Source organism: Jaculus jaculus, chromosome 6 (genome assembly GCF_020740685.1).
Source record: "Jaculus jaculus isolate mJacJac1 chromosome 6, mJacJac1.mat.Y.cur, whole genome shotgun sequence".
Classification (NCBI taxonomy): Eukaryota; Metazoa; Chordata; class Mammalia; order Rodentia; family Dipodidae; genus Jaculus; species Jaculus jaculus.
The window spans coordinates 1,503,478-1,522,500 of record NC_059107.1 but is presented as its reverse complement, the minus strand read 5'-3'; the positions used below and the strand labels follow the sequence as shown (position 1 = coordinate 1,522,500).

The following is a 19,023-nucleotide window of genomic DNA, read 5'->3' as shown; positions in this document are numbered from 1 at the left end:
AGTCCGAGCACACTGTGATGTCCAGACTGATCCAGACTTCGTTTCCTTGCGTGCAGGCCTTCACAGGACAACTTCTGATATTTGGGTTGCAGGCCTGGTATGGGCTCCTGCCTGAAAAAACAGAACAATGCAGAAAGACACCAGCCCCCTAGTGCCTATACATTATTTTGGCTTTGGCTATGCAGCCCTGGTGGCTACTGGAGGGATCACTGGCTATGCAAAAGCAGGTAGTGTGCCATCTCTGGCTGCTGGACTCTTGTTCGGGAGCTTAGCAGGTCTGTGTGCTTACCAGGTGTCTCAGGATCCCAAGAATGAGTGGACTTTCCTAGCCACATCTGGGACTTTGGCTGGCATTGAGAATGTAGTTCTGCAACTCTGGAAAATTTATGCTTGTGAATTTGATTGTGCCAGTCTGCTGATGGCTGCCAAACTTGCAATTAGTTTACTGAATAACCCCATCCATAATAGTCATGTCCCCGCTTGGACCCAAGAAGTAAAAATCTCTAGACTTCCACTGTCTTCACTGTATGAAGAGAAAGACACATTTTACTTAAGAAAGCAAAACAAAACAGACAAAACTTGGTAGGGGAAAAATGAGCCATTATTATTACAACCCTTGAGAGGTGCTGAGCATCTAACATACTTCAATAATATATTATTATGTACTAATTATATACTAATGTATATATTATTATATACTAATTATATACAATAATTATATACTAATGTTGGATTCTTTTATGATGGGGTGGTCTACCCCCTGCTGTACCAGTAGATAAAATCTCAGGGGGTAAAATGGTAGATGTCTATATTGGGGGCTCAAAAAGCCTCGTATTCTACCCACAACAACAGTGTGAGAAAATCTCTTGGTAAGATTTAGGATATGTCTTTGCTCATCTTAAGAGCACAGCTCTCCTATGAACTCATATTAAATGAAATATCAGCAAAGATAAAATGTACTATAAATAAAAAACTCTTAAGACACTATCAAAAGATTTTTAGAATTGATAAACAAGTTCTACAAGGTACCTGGCTACAAAATCAACATAGAGTGCTGGGTGAGGTGGCACACGCCTTTAATCCCAGCACTCGGGAGGCACATGCATTTGGAGTTCATTTGCAGTGGCTGGAGACCCTGATGCACCCATTCTATCTGTCTCTCTCCTTTTCTTTCTGTCAAATACATAAGCAAAAATGAAAAATATTGAAAAAAAATTCAGATCAAGAAGAAAAACAATCTTTCCTTACTGGTTGAAGCTTAGGATTCAGGTGTCCCTCAGTTGATAGATTTTTGGCCAAGAAACTAGGTGTATTAGTCAGGGTTCTCTAGAGGAACAGAAGTGCTAGGATGAATTATTTTTAAAAAGGGAATTTACTGGATTAGCTTACAGTAGTCCAATAGCAGTTGCAGGCCCAAGAATCACAGAACCTGGTAGCTGCTCAGTCCACGTGGCCAGATGCCTCAGCAGTCCTGACCCAGCAATGCAGATGGTGCTGGAAAGCCTGGAGGCTTCCTGAAGAGCCGCTGGGTTTCGATCCACGTGGGTCTTCAGTTGATGCTGGTCTTCAATCGACGCTGGAAGGCAGCGAGGAGCTCCAGCAGCCAAGTGGAAGGAAGGAAGGAGGGAAGGAAGGGCTCCTTTTACCCAGAACTTCCTTATATCAAGTCCCCCTCTGAGCGGAGGCACCCACTCTGGGGGAAGGACTTCCTCCTTTAGTTGATCCTTCCTGGAAGCAACCTCTGAGACCCACCTGAAAGGGATTTCTGCAGATTACTAAACAGATCAAGTTGACAAGATCTTAACTATCACACTAGGGTACTCAAGGACTTTTCTTCATGCATCCCTTTGGAATTCACAAAGCAGCCATAGTAAAGAAAATTTCCGAGTACTTTATTTCCTGAAACCATTGATTTGATTATTGTCCCAGAGAGCAGATTTTTGGTCACATCACCAAGTAACTGCTTCCTTCCCTGGCTCAGTACCTGAGTGGGAAGAGAGGGGGTACTGGATTTCACAGTCTGGGCCAACAGGTTGCTACAGCCTCTTAGACAACAGAGGAAGAGTATATAGGCTGACCTTACATAATCCAAAGGATGAAGCTTGTCAGCAAGAGCTATCAGCTGAGGAAGGTAGTAGGTGGGGAGACAAGCAGTTTCCTACAGGGCAACTTATTTCCATCGTCCATAACCCCATTCAGTTTAACAGATAAAGGTATCCCAGTATTCCTGACCTATTGCTGTCCCAACAGGGCTGCAGATTTTCTGTATTCTGGGACAAAATGCCCCAAGGACTGCTGCTAAGATGTGGCTTCTAGAACCATGAAATGGGTCAGTAATGAAGTGAATTCCAAGGACACAGTCATCATGAACATGCTTTCATCATCCAGACAGAAATTAGCCTTGATATCCATGACTTCACAGTCCCTAGCACCACCTTCCTAAGACCCTCATAATAGGAGGAAAAGATGATGACATCAAAATAAAAGAGAAACTAATGGAGAGAGAGAGGGTATATGATGGAGAGTGGATTTGTGAAGGGGAACGTGGGGGAAGGGAGGGAATTATCATGGTTTATTGTCTATAATTATGGAAGTTGTCAATACAAGTTTGTTTTTTTTAAAAAAACACAAAAAGATCTTGTTTTCATCTGTTATCCAAGCTTGATATATAGGACTTATTCTTGACCACAGAGATGATAACAGGGTCCAGATGACCCCAACAGCATTCAAACAGACAATATAAAGACTTTGAATACAAGTGCAGAGTCAATGCAGTCCCATAAAAACATTTCCTTGTGACTGAGCTGGGGGTGTGGCTCAGTTGATAGCGTGCTAGTCTAACATGCATGAAGCCCTGGGTTCAGTTCCCAGCAATATATAAACTAGATATGGCATCCCATATCTATGATCCCAGAATTCAGGACATGGAGGCAGGAGGATCAGAAGTTCAAGGCTATCCTTGGCAACAGAGTGAGTTCAAGACCAAGACCAGCCTAGGCTATATGTAACCCTGTAAAAAAAAAAAATCCCACAGAGAATTTTCATCCTAATCTTCAATCCAGATTATCTCTTTGGTTTCAAGTGGGAAGAAATTCCTCAACTATGTCTACAGTTTTCTTCACCTTGAGCTGCTACCCTGCTTGTTTGGGAAGCAGCTTCCACTCTTGAATGCCCACAGGCCTTCATGTGGTCCCAGGGAAGTCCTGTGGCCATGCTGCTGTTCTGGAACCTTCTGCCTATAGGGCAAAAGAATTATCCTGACAGGAGAAAAAACGGGACATAGTCCTTATCTAAGGGGGATGTGTCCCAAGACTCCAGGGGATGCTTGAAACCTCAAATGGTAACAATATATACACTGTTTTCTCAACAAACGCTGCAGCGTTGCCTTCTCCCTGGGTCATCTTGCAGTTTTAGTGCTGGTGCCTCCTCTGTATTCTTACCCTTGTACTTTGGGATCAGTTAAATTGAAGTTGCTTGAGCTCCAGCGCTGCTGCAGTCTTAGTACAGCACACAGCCTGGTAATAGCTAAGGGACGGGCAGGTGGTAACACACAGCGCAAATGAACTGGACAAAGAAAGCTTCCCATCCTAGGCGGAATGGCACAAGATCTCATCACTTGCTAAGAATGGCATGCCATTTAAAACTTGCCAGTTGTGGTGCCGCAGTCAGGTCCACATTGCTGGCAGAGATCACCCAACCATGATGGCTGGACATCACCTCCTGGCCAACATCAGGTGGACAACGGGAACAGGACAGTATGTGACACACTGGCAAGGGAAAACTGGCTATAATACCTGCAGACCTACCCCCAACAATACACTGCCCCCCAGGAGGTGTTAGGTCCTAAATCTCCATCCCCTGGGAACCTAGCATTCATAACACCTAAGTTTATGGGGGAAACCTGATTCAAACCATCACATGTGGAATCTTTCTTTTATTTAATATTTTCAGACTACAGTTGACCAGAGTGTGAAACCATGGTTAAGGTAGATGACTATAATTGAACCAGTTGGCTTTTCAGAAGGGTGGTGGATCTGAGCAATGTCCATTTGGCAAGTGTTCCTTTGAGAAGTCAAGGCTCAGGGCATTCTGGATGGTAACAAGATGGTCTTGGCCCTGCCTATGCACAGCGTTCCTTTCCAGAAACCCATTGAAAGGACGTGAATTATCACAAGTTGAAAATGCACAAAACATACACATTACATCCTAGGTTTATAATACAAAGTCTCCCAGATGAAACAGTCAATGAAAGATATGAGAAACGAGCAGAACCAGTGCTGGTTAATATTAAAAAGCCACAGGCTGAATATGGGTGGGGTTTGGCCACCATAGGTCTTGGATTCATAACCACTCAGGGGTAGGAGACAATTGCCCAGATACAAGTTAAGGCATATTCACCTACTATGCTAGGGGCATTCTAGAATATTCCCAGAGAGGTCAGGTGCACCCTCTTTCAAGGTGTTGGTATTTCTTATCTGCTATACTTTGGCAACTGGCAGAGGAGTGCTTTTAGAGAAACTGAACATAGCATGCTCATCTACTGGCTTCAAAGTAAATTTCAGACAGAAAAACACCCTAGATCTTTTATTGCGTCAGCAGCTGCAACCAAGGGTATGGCTAGGAGTGAGGCCTAATCATTTGAGGTAACCCAGTTTCCTGTTTCAACCACACTGGCTCCATTGGACCAGCAGGAGCCATGAAGACCCCCATGTCAAGAGACTTGCTATGATTTGCAGACTACCAGCCCTGGGACCTGCATAATCATCCAGACCCTCCTGGTCTCTGTGGGGATCCTCATGTTCTCCTTGGGAGCCTATGCTTCAGGCAAGCAAGATGGGGTCAGACCACAAAGTCAAGGTGCAGGTTTGGGTGGGCCTGGCAAAGACAAAGCAAGACCTTAGTTCCTATTCTCAGAAGCACCCAGCACTTAGGTTCAGTAAACCCTGCCAAGAGGAAATCTCTAAAACCCAGGTGGGATAGGAGGGCACACGTCCACCAGCCAGAACAGGAAGTTGGCTGTGGCTGTTGTCCATTAGCTGAACAAACACTTCTCAGGACCATGGGGTGAGGCTCTAGCCCTAGGTATATGAAGTCCTTGGGCCAGGCTCTGAGAAACTTGTCTTAGGTCACTGGAGCATCTACCAACCCCACTCCACCATGAAGTTCACCACCACCTTTCTGGTACTCAGCATCACCCTGCTCAGTGACTCTGGTGAGTACTCTTGAGGTCTTGTCACAGGCAGGACTTGCCATTATTACCTGCTGTTCCCTGACTGGGATTAGCTGGTCCTTATCCTGCCTACAGCCTCACACCCTTGGCACCAGTCTGCTCATGTTGGCTCTTTTCAAGGGAGCCCAGATGCTGATGCCCTCACAGGATTCCCTGTCTCTTATGATCAAGGCCTTCTTGTTTCAGCCTTGCCTGATGCCTCCAGCCACCACTCATGCTACACAGCCTCTGGCTTCTTCCTGGCCAACAGCATTTTTTCTGGTGCCAGGCTAGTGCAAAAATTAGCCTTGTCTTGGGATACCCATTTGTTCTCGGCCAGGGCAATGGCCCCTTATCTCTCAAGGCACAGCATGAATATTCCTTTCTCTGTAGTTTACTCTTGAGTTTGCCAGAGACCAGCTTTCCTTCCTTCACCTTTACCCCTCACGACTGTCTTTACAGCCTCTCCTCTTTGGGTCCTCTGTTTACATGTCTATGCCTCACCACTTGTTTGTGTCATCTCAACCTGACACAAGGAGTCATCAGTCAGGGAGTGGGTCCAGAGCAGGTGGTCTTGTTCTGGTGCCGGCTGAAGACATAGTTTCTCAGAACCCCAGCAATGGGGCAAGGTTCTCTGCTTGTGTTGGCAGGTGCTGCCTTCTTCATGGACTCAGCGGCCAAACCTGTGGCTGCCCTGGCCCCTGCAGCAGAAACTGTAGCTGGAGCTGTGCCCAACCTACCAGTCAACTCCTTCAACGCCCTGAAGTTCCTGCTGGCCAGCCTGGGAATCCCCGTGGAGCACCTTATCGAGGGTTCCAGGAAGTGTGTCACCGAGCTGGGCCCTGAGGCTGTGGGAGCTGTGAAGACACTGCTGGTAATAAAGTAATTCTGGGCACCCCTCCCTGGTCATCCTCACAATCATACAGGGGGCAACCCAGTGTTCCTGTCCTGCGCCAACAAGCATTACCTGAACTGCAGGGGCTGCAAAGAGTCCAAGGCCATGGCACCTTATCCCAGTACCCACTCCACATCTGGGCCAAAGGAACCCTTCCCAGAATCAGTAGTTGTGTCCCCCTGAGTAACCTCCAGTGCCTAAGGGTGCTTGTCATTAATCTTTGATGACAGAGAATGGGAAATCTCAAAGTTGTTTTCTCTTTCAGGGGGCCCTGACACTCTTTGGTTGAGGTGAGGCTGGAGTAAGCCTAAGGACAAGAAACCTGCCCTGTCCAGATGTCCGCATCATTCCTCTACCCTTAATAAACATGGATAAGAGCAGCCTCGCAGTTGATGTTTCAAGTCTGATGTGAAAGTCAATCCCCATAGGGAAGAGCATCATGCGTGTGTTGGGAGAGGGAGAGATGGAGGTTGTGAGGTCCCTTATAGCCAGGGATTAACACTAAAGCTAGATGTGGAATCTAACTTGGTAATTTTTCCCATCCTGTTTTGCCATTGTTCATGAAGCATGGAAAATGTCTAATCCTTGAAGACTGGAGAGAATTCACCAGGCCACTTGTTGCTAGTATTTGAATGTTATCATAAAAATATTTTTATTGGGCTGGAGAGATGGTTTAACAGTTAAGGTGCTTGCCTGCAAAGCCTTGACTCCCCAGGTCCCATGTAAGCCAGACATACAAAGTGAGGCAAGGTTGCACATGCGCACAAGCATCTGAAGTTTGATTGCAGTGGATGAGGCCCTGGCATGCCAATTCTCTCTCTCCTATTAAAAAAAAAGTCAGGACTAGAGACATAGCTTAGTGATTAAGGTGTTTGCCTGTGAAGCCTAAGAACCCAGGTTCAAGTCCCCATGACCCATAGGACAGATGCACAAGGTAGTGCATGCATCTGGAGTTTGTTTGCAGTGGCTGGAGGCCCTGGTGTGCCAATTTTCTCTCTCTCTCCAATAATAATAAAAATAATTTTTTTAAAGGCCAGTCTGTTGGGCTTGCCTCAAAAAAAAAAAAAAAAAATTTAAGCCGGGTGTGGTGGCACACTCCTTTAATCCCAGCACTGGGGAGGCAGAGGTAGGAGGATCACCATGAGTTCAAGGGCACCCTGAGACTACATAGTTAATTACAGGTCAGCCTGGACCCTGAGACCCTACCTTGAGAAACAAAACAAAATTTATTTTGCAAGCAAAGGGGTGGGAGGGAAGGAGGAAGAGGAGGAAGGGAAGAAAGAAGAGAAAGAATGGACACTTGAGGGCCTCTTGCCACTCTGATGCATGCACCACTTTGTGTATCTGGCTTTATGTGGATACTGGGGAAACAGGAATAGAACCTTGACTGGCAGGGCTTTGCAAGCAAGTACCTTTATCAGCTCAACCATCTTCCCTGTCTCAAGTAGCTGTAAATTTTTATCCCCCCAACATACAAATTTCTTCTTGAAGTTGAGGAGCATTAAGGACAACAGGACATCTGTTCATCCAAATAACCTAATGCCTTTGTTCTATATCAAAGGGCCAAAATTTATGCACTGACCCAATACTGAGAGCTCCTATAGAACCTGGCCACTAATGTCCATTTCAGGGGAAACTCTCTAGTAAAGTCTTCTGTTGAAGTATAATTAACTCTGCATCATGCTTCCTGGGAAAGGATTCTATTTCTTCCTTTTGACTATCTACAAACTGAATCCTGGGAAAAAGAGACCAACATAATCCTGAAGGAACTGATCCCACAATCTATTGAATGAACAAAAACTACAAGTGAAATGTAAAGGGGAGGACTGCACTGCATACTGGAGCATGCTACCCACATTTTCCTTCAAAAGCTGAAAACTTCCACCTCTTGGAAGTGTTGGAACTGATAGCAATTACCTGAGTAAATGAGTTGCCCTTGAAGAAATGCTCCTGACCCAAGGTCACACCCTTATCCAGAGACAGCCTGTATCCAATGATTAGTTTATGCAGGTTATATTTCTTACAGTGCTGGCAATTGAACAGGGCCTTGCAGTTCTACCACTAAGCTATGTCTCCAGCCCTTTCATGTAGGTTATAAAGGCCTGGACTCTATCCCAAGGTGGAACAACTCTTAAAGGTCTTCATAGCACCTGAGAAGTGTAGCCTGTGTCCTGGAGGATGGCTCCCAAGTCGCACAGGTCATCACCAGTATGACGCTTCAGTTTCATCCTTCCAAGGTCACTGCTCTGATTTCCTTCTCAGACAAAATTCCTGTACAAGTCAGTCTCAGAGAATGCTTTCAAGGAACCAACCAGAAGACTATAGTTACAGTTCATCTAAGAAAGGTATCTCTAAGTAAAACTAAACAAATAAATGGTAAGCTTAAATAGGAAGCTAGCAAAAACTATTGGGGAGAAATGAAGTAGGGTATTGGATAAGAGCTCCTAAAATAACCTTTTTACTCAGATTTTCCAGATAATTAGTGGCTCAGAATATAGCTCAGAGGTAGACAGCTGGCCTAGCATACATAAAACCTTGGATTCCATCCCTAGCACCAGGGTGAAGGTATCTTTTAAAAAACAGTGCTATTGAAATTGAAGTTTCCTGGCCAAGTTAAAGGGAGATACTGATTAGTTCATTAAAGTTAAGTAAAAATCAAAGTGTAACTATCAATGTTTGGTATGTTTTTTCTTTGGGAGAAGAGGAAAATTCTAGTTTTCTTCCTTGAAATATCCCAGAACCTGGCCCATAAGTGGGGAGAATGTGTCCTGATCTTTAGAAGCCATTTCCCACTGTAAGAACCATGAATCTTTGCAGTAAAGGCTCAGTACAGGCAGCTCTGGAGCAGGAAACATAACAGCTTTTTTTTTAAAAATTTTTTTTCTTTGTTTATTTATTTGAGAGCGACAGACACAGAGAGAAAGACAGAGGGAGAGAGAGAGAATGGGCGCGCCAGGGCTTCCAGCCTCTGCAAACGAACTCCAGATGCGTGCGCCCCCTTGTGCATCTGGCTAACGTGGGACCTGGGGAACCGAGCCTCGAACCGGGGTCCTTAGGCTTCACAGACAAGCGCTTAACCGCTAAGCCATCTCTCCAGCCCCATAACAGCTTTTAGTATGATAGAAAGTGATCAGACTATCCTGACTGTACCAAGACACATGAGTTATTTTGAACAAAACTCTTACAAACCAAACATTAATTCTGAACAGTAGTGATGGCAAGTGCTTTGATATAAATCCACATGCTCATGATCATTGAGCAATAACAACTTATGGAGTAACCTTTCACCAAAGGGTACAAGGTAGCCATTCATTACTCTGAAAACTAAAGTAAATAATTAAGAACGTAGTCTGCCGCTCTGAAATCTCAGGGCAACCAACATCTGATGGGAAATGTCTTTTTACAACAGGTAAGCAAAGGAATATCATAGGTCATCATTTCAGTGACTAGAGGTAAGGATGTTCATCAATGGCTGTTAAAACCATGAAAAGACAACTGGACAACACACCTAAAGCCAGGCAACATCTAAGCTGTGTCTTTGAGATGTCCTTGCCTTTACTTATTTATTTAATGAGAGCAAGAGAGAGAAAGAGAATTGACACACCCAGTACCTCCAACCACTGCAATCGAACTCCAGAACTTATGTGGGACCTGCAGACTCAAGCATGGATCATTAGGCTTCACAGGCAAGTGCCTTAACTGCTAAGTCATCTCTCCAGCCCATCTTTGCCTATTTTTGATGAGAGGAATAACTGGGCTTATAGGGTAGGTTAGGTTGTTTTATTTTACAAAAATATTTTAAGAACAGATGTCTTCAAGCCGGGCATGGTGGCACATGCCTTTACTCCCAGCACTCAGGAGGCAGAGGTAGATAGAGGTAGAGTTCAAGGACACCCTGAGACTATATAATGAATTCCAGGTCAGCCTGAGCTGCAGTGAAATCCTACCTTGGAGGGGGAAAAAATGTCTTCAAAAGAAAGGAAAAGAATCCTTCCTCATTAGTTGATAGAATTTTCCAGGAAAGCCATCTGGATCTAGGCTTTTCTTCTCATGGGATTTTTGTTTTTCAAGGTAGGATCTTGCTCTAGCCCAGGCTAACCTGGAATTCACTATGTGGTCTCAGGGTGTCCTTCAAACTCACAGCAATTCTCCTATATCTGCTTACCAAGTGCTGGGAGTATAAACTGTAGAAAACCCATATCCTTGACTTGTATAGTATAAGTTCCTATTCTGTTCATGAAGGATACAAGCATGAGTTTTGGTTAACACATGCAGTGCGTTGAGAAAAAGAGTACCACATTTTCCACACTTATCTTGCATCATCTGGGCAGCATTAAGGGATAGTCATATTCTATAGGAAGGCATAACTGAATATCATTCATTTTGCAAGATTTCTTCAGAATGCTGATCTCTAGCACATGGGAGGCAGAGGTAGGAGACTCACTGTGGGTTAAGGAAGCCTGGGACTACAGAGTGAATTCCAAGTCAGCCTTAGCTAGAGTGATACCCTACCTCAAAAAAAGAAAAGAAAAGTCTCTATATTCCGAGTTTGAATGAATCACATAGATGCTGAACTTGCTGACTGCATGTTCAGATAAACATTTAACAGTACTTTGCTAGTAGTAAAACATTAGAATTGAATTAGCTGACAATGATTGGTATTGTTTGTGCAGTACAAGAAACACATGGTTCAGTAGGTACGTATGGTTCTATACATAACCCTTTCATTAGCACCAACCACAAAAACCCTGCTGTCGTGTCATACTAAACCCCTATCTTGAACAGTCTGAAGCCAATGCACAAATGGAACCTCCAAATTTGGAATTCTTAGATCCCTGCAATCTAAGGACTTTTCTATTTGTACATTGTCTAATGCCTGGTCTCACCAATAATCTCTGAAAATAGTCTTTTTGTATTTAAAATCACTTTTCAGTAATGTAAGTAGCCTAAAGATAAAAACCTTTTTTTAAAAAAAGCGGGTCTTGGTGGTGTACACCCTTAATCCCAGTACCTGAGAGACTGAACTAGGATGGTCGCCAGGAGCTCAAGGCCAACCTGGGACTAAAGCATGAGTCCAGATGAGCCCAGGCTACGAGACCCTGCCTCAAAATACAAGATCACCTGGGCTCCCAGTGCTGTCCTGTATTCTGGAACCACCAGCTACTTCGTAGTGACACACTGGATTTCTTTTGCAGACTATTGTTTTACTAGAAGATTATTTGGTATCAGAAACAAAATTCTCTTACTAAATACTTCTGTCAAATCAAAACAGGACAACAAAAATTGTTGAGCCAAGCAAAATTTACTTTTCTGTCTCTTTGGTCACACAAGGTAGAAGCCAAGATTGCCAGTTATTTCAAACTTCCCTTCCTTTTCTACATTTACTACTCTGTAAGCTTAGCATCTCTCAACTGAACCATATCAAGGTCAGCTAAGTAGTTTGTCCTTCAGCAGTCTTTCCAACAAAAATTTAGTGATGTAATTTCCATTTAAAACCTAGTGTGGCTCTTTACATCACCTATAGGATGACATTCAAATTTCACTAATTCAGGTTCCACTGACACCAATTTCACCCACCATGCCCCACCCATTCTATTGGTGCCCTCAGTACCCATGGATGAACTTTATATTCTAAATCTATCCAATCACAGCTACAGCTAATCCAAAGCTCTTTATTCATCTGGTAAACATGTCCCTAGTCTTTTAAAATTCAGCCCCCAAGGTCATCTCTGCGCAATTGTATAGACCCTTGAGGGCAGAGTAGTTCCTTGTATCAAGGTGTGTTTGGCACTTACCACACTACACACAGACACTGTATGTCTATTTTCAAACTAACGAGACCAAGGAAACTGGCTAAGCATGATTCATCAAAATGGAGTTCAGTCTCCTATGCACTGTGTTCAAGCCCAGCAGCTTAAACTTACTTTGTTAGTGGGCTGGAAAACGCTAGCAGTAAGAGCTCCTGAAGCTTACCTTTAGACCACATGGATAAAGAGTAAGCAGTTCTTCATGAGGGGTCCTAAGTAAGCTTAATAGCTTTGGCATAGATATAGAGTGATTTGAAGCTCCAGTCTAAATGAAAATGACAACACTGGCATCTCCTTACTATCTCATGAAACATGTCAAATGGGCTACAGAAACTGGAGCAATACTTTCGAAGAGATTCATTTGGGAGAACAAGCTTAGAACCTTATTTGAGGGATGAGGCAAATGTACTTACAAAAAGAGTCTTCAGGGGCTGGAGAGATGGCTTAGCGGTTAAGTGCTTGCCTGTGAAGCCTAAGGACCAGAGTTCGAGGCTGGGTTCCCCAGGACCCATGTAAGCCAGATGCACAAGGTGGCGCATGCATCTGGAGTTCATTTGCAGTGGCTGGAGGCTCTGGTGCGCCCATTCTCTCTCTCTGCCTCTTTGTCACTCTCAAATAAATAAATAAAAATTAAAAAAATTTTAAAAAAGAGTCTTCAAATTCTCTTACAATTCTAATAAAAAACTATATTTTTATAAGATTCTTTTATGTTGAATTAAATTTATCTTAAGACTTATATAGGCAAAACTAGACATCAGAATTACATATCACGTGATCATTTATTCATAACCCTACCCTCAGCAGCACACAAAAACAGAAGAGTGCCACCAGGCTTTGCTTAGAAGACATTTCTAAAAAGCCCACAAATCCACATCTGGTTTTGGGAAATCACACTTTTTTAGATGTTATGCAACTGTATATTTTTGCACATATATAGTTGTGTGTGTGTGTGTGTATATATACATATATACATATCTATAACATATATACTTAATACATAAGACCCTTAATAAATTAGTATAACCCCAACACAATGTTTGCTACTGTATTTAAAAGCATTTATTTAAAATATGTCAACCTCCTTCCAAAACATGGAAGACACATGAGTCCATTTTTTTTTATATTATGAGGTATATGGTAACAACAAAATCCTAAATGTAAAAGAACCATCAGGCACCTAAATATAAAATTGAGCTTTGGCAAAGATGAGTGTTATACAGAATAACACAGCCAATAGGGAAAGACACGTTTACACAATTGCACCATACCATGGCCCTGTCCCCATTCACCGTCAAAGGGTGAGATATAATCCTGTCCCAGATTACTCAGAATTTTAAACATGTAGTCTGTTAACATTTTTCTGAAACCTCATTACCACAACTGTACAAACTACACTTTTAAAATATTTGAAACAGACACTGAATTTATTGGTTGGCTATGAGTAGGAAAATACATTGGTAAGGAAAAGAGACCCTGTATATAAATATAATACTAGATAGTTACAATTTGATGAAGAATATTCCACTGGAAAGAACAGTAAAAGCCCTTGATACCACCAGCCTATATGGTATGAATTCAGTTCCCATTCTCCTTCGAAAGAGCTGCCCGGGCAAATGTGACATTCTTGGAGCATAGTGCAGAAAATGCGCTGGGTTTTGTTTCACGAATGGTGAACAAGTGTCAGTCCAGTGCACTGTACAACGTGGCGTGCTGGGAATGAAGACTACTCTATTTTAGACACAACAGCAAAAACTAGTTCTTAAATTTCATGTAACCAAAAAGAAGAGCACAGCAAACATTCTAAAACACTCCTTATGACTGGGGCACACTTGCTTAGCGTTCTCTTGAGTTGTCTGCAAACCTGTACTGAATATTATGATTTAGTTATTAAAAGACAAACTACTAACTGTTTTGCCTAGGTTAGCTTCTGTCTTATGATAGGACCCCTAATCCTTAAAAGTCGTGGTAGAAACTAAGTTCAAATAGGAAAAAAAAGGAAGTGAAATTCTGAAACTTGAATGCTATCACTGAAAAACTGAATCTTACAAGGGGCTTGAAATTATAATTTCAAAACTTACAAGTTCATTTGATCTAATCTAATGATGTCCTTAGGTTTCAAAGTGCTAATACAGTAAATAAAAACCATTTCTTAGAGATGTTCTTTGCCTATGTTCTGTAACTATTACAGTTGCAATTAAAAATTTATTTCTACAACTCCAGTTTAAATTATGCCATAAATTAATTTTGATGAACATTATTAACTTCTCAAAGCATAAATTATTACCACCAATACTGTAAACAAGGAATCGAGTGCCTCCAAATTTTTCATCTTTAAAACAGCAAACATATCCTAAATTTTCTGTAAAACATTCCTATGATAGATTTATCCAGTAAGAACATTGAAATTACATTATGGCAAAGCATTACATACATTTGTTACAGAATTTTTCAAAAAAATTCTACATTGTGAAAACAGACTAGATTTTACTGCGCTGTAGAGAGTATAGACTACTGAAAATGAGGACACAGAAAATATTTAACACATACAACCTTGCTTCACAAAAGTATCAGTCTATTTTGGTGAAACCATTTATTCTCTAGAGTCAAAATATTTCTCTTTTGAAGTTGTATGTCTGCACTGTCTAAACAAGGCGGACAAGTTGTTCAGACTGACCCACAGAATGTAGTATGCTTAAGACGCAACATCTTAACATGCTGTCCCCAAGCTCAATATATTGAAGACAGTAACAAATACAGATAAAGGTATTTCGTATAAAGCTCAAACCTTTCGCATCTAACAAGTGCACTCTAGTTCCAGCATATATGAAAATTTACAAATACAAAAACGAGTAAGTGCCCTTTCCTTCTCTGACCCACCTCCAAAGCTTTCTGATGTAGAACTTCATAATGCACAGCACAGGAAAAGCAGCTTCCTCAGTCCAACCAGCTCCATCCAGTTCACCTTCACTGGAAATTGTCATGATGCATGTAACCAACACAGTGTTTAAGAAAAATGAGTAAACACACCTTTTATACACACTTTACCAGAAAAAAAAAAAAAAAAAAAAACACTGTAAGAAGCTCTGTATTGGTAACACCAACTCCAATGTACTGATTATAAATTGGATGTGTTTGGTGTCAGTACAACTTGAACAAACAGAAAAATAACCCACAAACAAAAGAAAAAAAGAAAACCAACAACAAAACCCCTGTATCACAAAAAAAAAAAAAAAAAAAACACCTTTATAGGAAAAACCAGGTCCAAGACAGATTCAAGATCAAACCCTTTTAGAGAATTTCTTAAAAAGAAAAAATTCATTTATTTAAACAATATGTCATTTTATTTCCTCTTAAAAACAGCATAAGCAATTAAATGTTTCTCATAAAATTTTAAGTCATCCAAAATGACTCAGTCTCTGTATAAAAACTGTTAATAACATTCAACAATTTTTTTTATGCTACACGGTATCCTTTTGCTCCCCTGCCTGCAGTTGAAACAAAAGCAGTTAGACTAAGTTCCCTCTGAATTCATTTGATTTTTGAGAGAACCAGTAATTGAAAACAGAACATACACAAGCTAACTTTGCAAAGTTAAGTGACTTTAGTCTCTAATCTAATGGCAATATGGGCAAAATACAGGGCACAGTATAATGTTTACCTTGGTTGACACAGTAAAATTACTTAAGTCATTTATAAATGATCTGAAGAACTGTCTTAGCGACTGTTTTGAAAATGCAATTAACTTATACTGCTTCATAAATGGAAAATTACTCTTCTTTAAAAAAGGAATGATTTTTTAAAAACACAAGAGAATAAAGAATACACATGATAGTGGTATTCCGGGTGACAGACAGCCCTGTGCAAAGACACCACAAAGCAATGCTTGGTCTGGCAAGTAAAGACCCAGGACCCATCCTATGAACATGTTCCACAATGTGACATCCGATGCTTCACTATGGGAAAAGCCACAGCTCCTACAAAAGCATTTTCATAAAATTCTCACAATGTTATTAAGCAGTTTTTCAAAAATATAAAAGATGCACAGATTCCTCTGCATGCACAGGCGGTGCTCAGTGAGGACGAATCTCGGCAGGCACAGTGGAGATAGGACAGGAAATGTCTCAAAAAGGAGTTAAGAAGCTGTACCTAAGCAGCTGTGATTTTTTTTTTAACTTAAAAAAGTTAAAGATTTAAAAAATACCAGAATGTACATATATCAACTATCATATTCAGTCTATAAATGCCTAAAGATCATTTGCTGTTCAGCTTATCTATCCTGGTGACAGTTTTCATAAAAATTCAGGAATTCATGAATAAGTTGCCTCTGGTCCAAGAATATGTCCCAAGGTCTAAACAGACTTAGAGTTAAAGAGCAATATTTTCAATTTAAAAATAAAGTAGTACAAAAGGGCTAACAAAACCCTAACAGTGCAAATCATTGCAGAGAAAGTCTGTTGCAACTTCTTTACCAGTTGGCCTTCAGAACACAGGAAACAGGTTAAAAAAAATTAGCCTTAGTTTATAATACAATTGTTTTCAAATCTGTTAAGTACAAAATTTCATAAATCAGGTCTTCTGTGGATCATATACAATCATAAAGGCTAACTTCAAATTCTATATTATACAAACAAGTCTGAAAAAGAAGGGAGTGAAGTCTGAAAGAATGACCTCTGGATGTTACTACTGGCCTCAAAAAAAAGTGCTACAGATTTCTGTGCAAAGAGAATACGCTGTTCAAACATTTTCCTATTTCAAGGCATGAAAATATTATATATTGGATAGAAGAAACAGGAAATTACTTGTAACAAATTAAAGAGAGGTGCAAACACACCAATCCCTGTCTAGCAGTATATAAAGTATACTGGGCTCAGAATTTACCTGTTGCTAGCACCTGGCTTTCGCACTATACCCTTGTATAAAATAATCAGACTGAAATTTCAAATCATCATTAAGAAAAGTCCCTAGTGGCCATACCTCACTCCCCTATATTCAGATTTTTCATGAGTTCCCAAGTAAAATGCAGTCCTCTGAAAGTACTTGACTACCTCCTGCCAGGGAGGTGAATGCCATTAACTTGGGGTAGGAAAGGCAGTAAGAGCTCCAGTTGTGCAAAAAGTGAGAAGTGGTCAGAAGGAATGAGTGGATGGGGGCAGCCGCTGACATTATTCTCAACCAGCCAATGGTGGTCCAGAGGTCCCAGGATGGCTAAAGTGTTCAGCTGAGGTTTAGAATAGAAGATGTAGTCAATTATACCCTGAAAAATAGTAACAAAAAAAGGACCTATATAACACTGAAATAATGAATACTTTAAAAGACATATTGTTACAGTCATATTTGGTACATGAATTATTTACCAGCACACAGGAAGCTGTAATACAGACCCAGTAATCTGTTTTCAATTCTAGCACAAACACTGTAGAAAACACAGGGACCTCAACCATCAAAGCCAGTATATGAAACCTTCCTTTCTGGATCCTTATTATATCTTTTTTTTTTTTTGGTCTTTCAAGGTAGGGTCTCACTCTGGTCCAGGCTGACCTGGAATTAACTCTGTAGTCTCAGGGTGGCCTCGAACTCATGGCGATCCTCCTACCTCTGCCTCCCGAGTGCTGGGATTAAAGGCGTGCGCCTCCACGCCCGGCTTCCTTATTATATCTTTAACAAGAGGTCTGGGGAAATGGCCTGTGGCTAAAGGTACTTGCTTGCAAGCATGCTGGCCAGTACCCACATGAAGCCAGATGCACAAAGTCATGAGCACATGCATTTGGAGTTTGTTTGCAGCTCTGAGAGGACTTGGCATGCCCAAGCTCACCTCTCACCTCTCCCTCTCCTCTCCTCTCACACACAAATAAATAAAAATATTTTGGAAAAACATCTTCAATAAGACCCCTAAGTCCTTTCTGGAGACTGCCTCTCTCCTTAACTGCAGTTTTGTAGGTACTAAGCTCTTTTCTAACCCAGGGTCTGCACACACATGCTGCCCTTTTTGCCTGGGACATTTTCCTCTTGTCATCTGGTTAATTTCTTCTCACTATCTCAGGATGTCAGACACAATCACCTCCAACCACTTTTGTACATCCAAGCATTAATGTTCTTCCTTTGCTAAGGCCCATCCTAAGGTGTAAGTAAACTCTCAAGTGTGTCGCTGAAACTGGCTAGAGTTTTGATGAAGAATGTCTCCCAAAGGTCCAAGTGTTAAAGCCTTGGTCTCCAGTCTAGTGCTACTGGGAGGTATCAGAAGCCTTTAGAAGGCAGATCTTCTGAGGTGATTTTAGGTCACTTGAAGTAGATTATGGGACACTAGTCCCTCCCTCTTCCTTTTCTCTAGTGCTACTGGGAGGTGTTAGGAGCCTTTAGGAGGCAGACCTTCTGGGATGTCCTCAGGTCACTAGAAGCACACACTTAAAGGGCATATGGGTACTAGCCCCTCCTGCTCCCTTTCCTCTGCTTTTGTTTCCTGGCTAAATGAGGTGAGCAATCTGCCCACCATATGTTTCTGCCATAACGGCTGCCCAGGCACAGGCCCAAAGCAGCAGGGCCACTTAACCATGTAATGGAACCTCCACAACTATGAGCCAAAATAAACCTTTTATCAAATAAGATAATCATCCCAAGTATTTTGTTACAGTAACAAAATCTATAATACAAGATGTACTTTTAAAAATCAAGTATGGTGGCACACACTTGTAAGGCTAGGATTTGGGAGGATAAGGTAGGAGGATTCAGAGCACAGCTGCATGAGGGCAAGCTAGATCGGTCCCCAACCTGCAATACTCAGTAGCACCAAGGCCCAACCAGCACACAGTAACTCAGCGGCTCATGTGTCCTTCTCCTCCTCTAACTTCAGCCTCTCCTCTACCTGGTCTTGCTCAAAGCACTAAAGCACACTCAAGTGTCTTCTTCCTGTCTCCACTATCAGCAACAGAAACAAGAGCAGAGAATGTAAAAAATCTAATCTAATCTAATCTCTTCTACTCTTTGCCTTCTTCTACACTATTTGCCTCTCAATCTACCTACCTAAATTCAAACATTACTGATAACAAAAATGAAAATACTATTAAAAATATCTTAGACACATTTAAAAATGGCTAACATAAATGGTTTTGAGTTTC

At 41.6% G+C, this 19,023-nt stretch overlaps 2 protein-coding genes and 1 pseudogene across 7 annotated transcripts in view; 2 read left to right on the top strand and 1 right to left on the bottom strand.

Moving 5' to 3' along the window:
* Window positions 1-127: 127 nt before the first annotated feature.
* LOC101594699 lies at window positions 128-586 on the top strand (annotated as a pseudogene).
* Window positions 587-5,157: 4,571 nt separating this feature from the next.
* Scgb3a1 (secretoglobin family 3A member 1) lies at window positions 5,158-6,393 on the top strand. The gene is made up of 3 exons (XM_004666600.2): window positions 5,158-5,212; window positions 5,860-6,083; window positions 6,370-6,393. Exons 1-3 carry the CDS (start codon window positions 5,158-5,160, stop codon window positions 6,391-6,393), a joined length of 303 nt encoding a protein of 100 aa, XP_004666657.1.
* Window positions 6,394-13,314: 6,921 nt separating this feature from the next.
* Window positions 13,315-19,023, bottom strand: part of Cnot6 (CCR4-NOT transcription complex subunit 6) — a 67,471-nt gene continuing 61,762 nt past the window's right edge. For all 6 annotated transcript variants that reach the window (XM_045151861.1, XM_045151864.1, XM_045151865.1 and 3 more), the window contains exon 12: window positions 13,315-17,165. In XM_045151861.1, the coding sequence (XP_045007796.1) occupies window positions 16,953-17,165 (213 nt within the window). In that variant the 3' untranslated portion in view covers window positions 13,315-16,952. The remainder of the gene's footprint in view (window positions 17,166-19,023) is intronic.

What these genes read in the sequence shown, in the direction of transcription:
- Scgb3a1 (XM_004666600.2), top strand. Translation starts at nt 5,158, where the DNA reads ATGAAGTTCACCACCACCTTTCTGGTACTCAGCATCACCCTGCTCAGT. An exon ending in CACCCTGCTCAGTGACTCTG is followed by an intron (nt 5,213 to 5,859) that starts GTGAGTACTCTT and finishes TTGTGTTGGCAG; the next exon opens with GTGCTGCCTTCTTCATGGAC. An exon ending in GAGCTGTGAAGACACTGCTG is followed by an intron (nt 6,084 to 6,369) that starts GTAATAAAGTAA and finishes TTTCTCTTTCAG; the next exon opens with GGGGCCCTGACACTCTTTGG.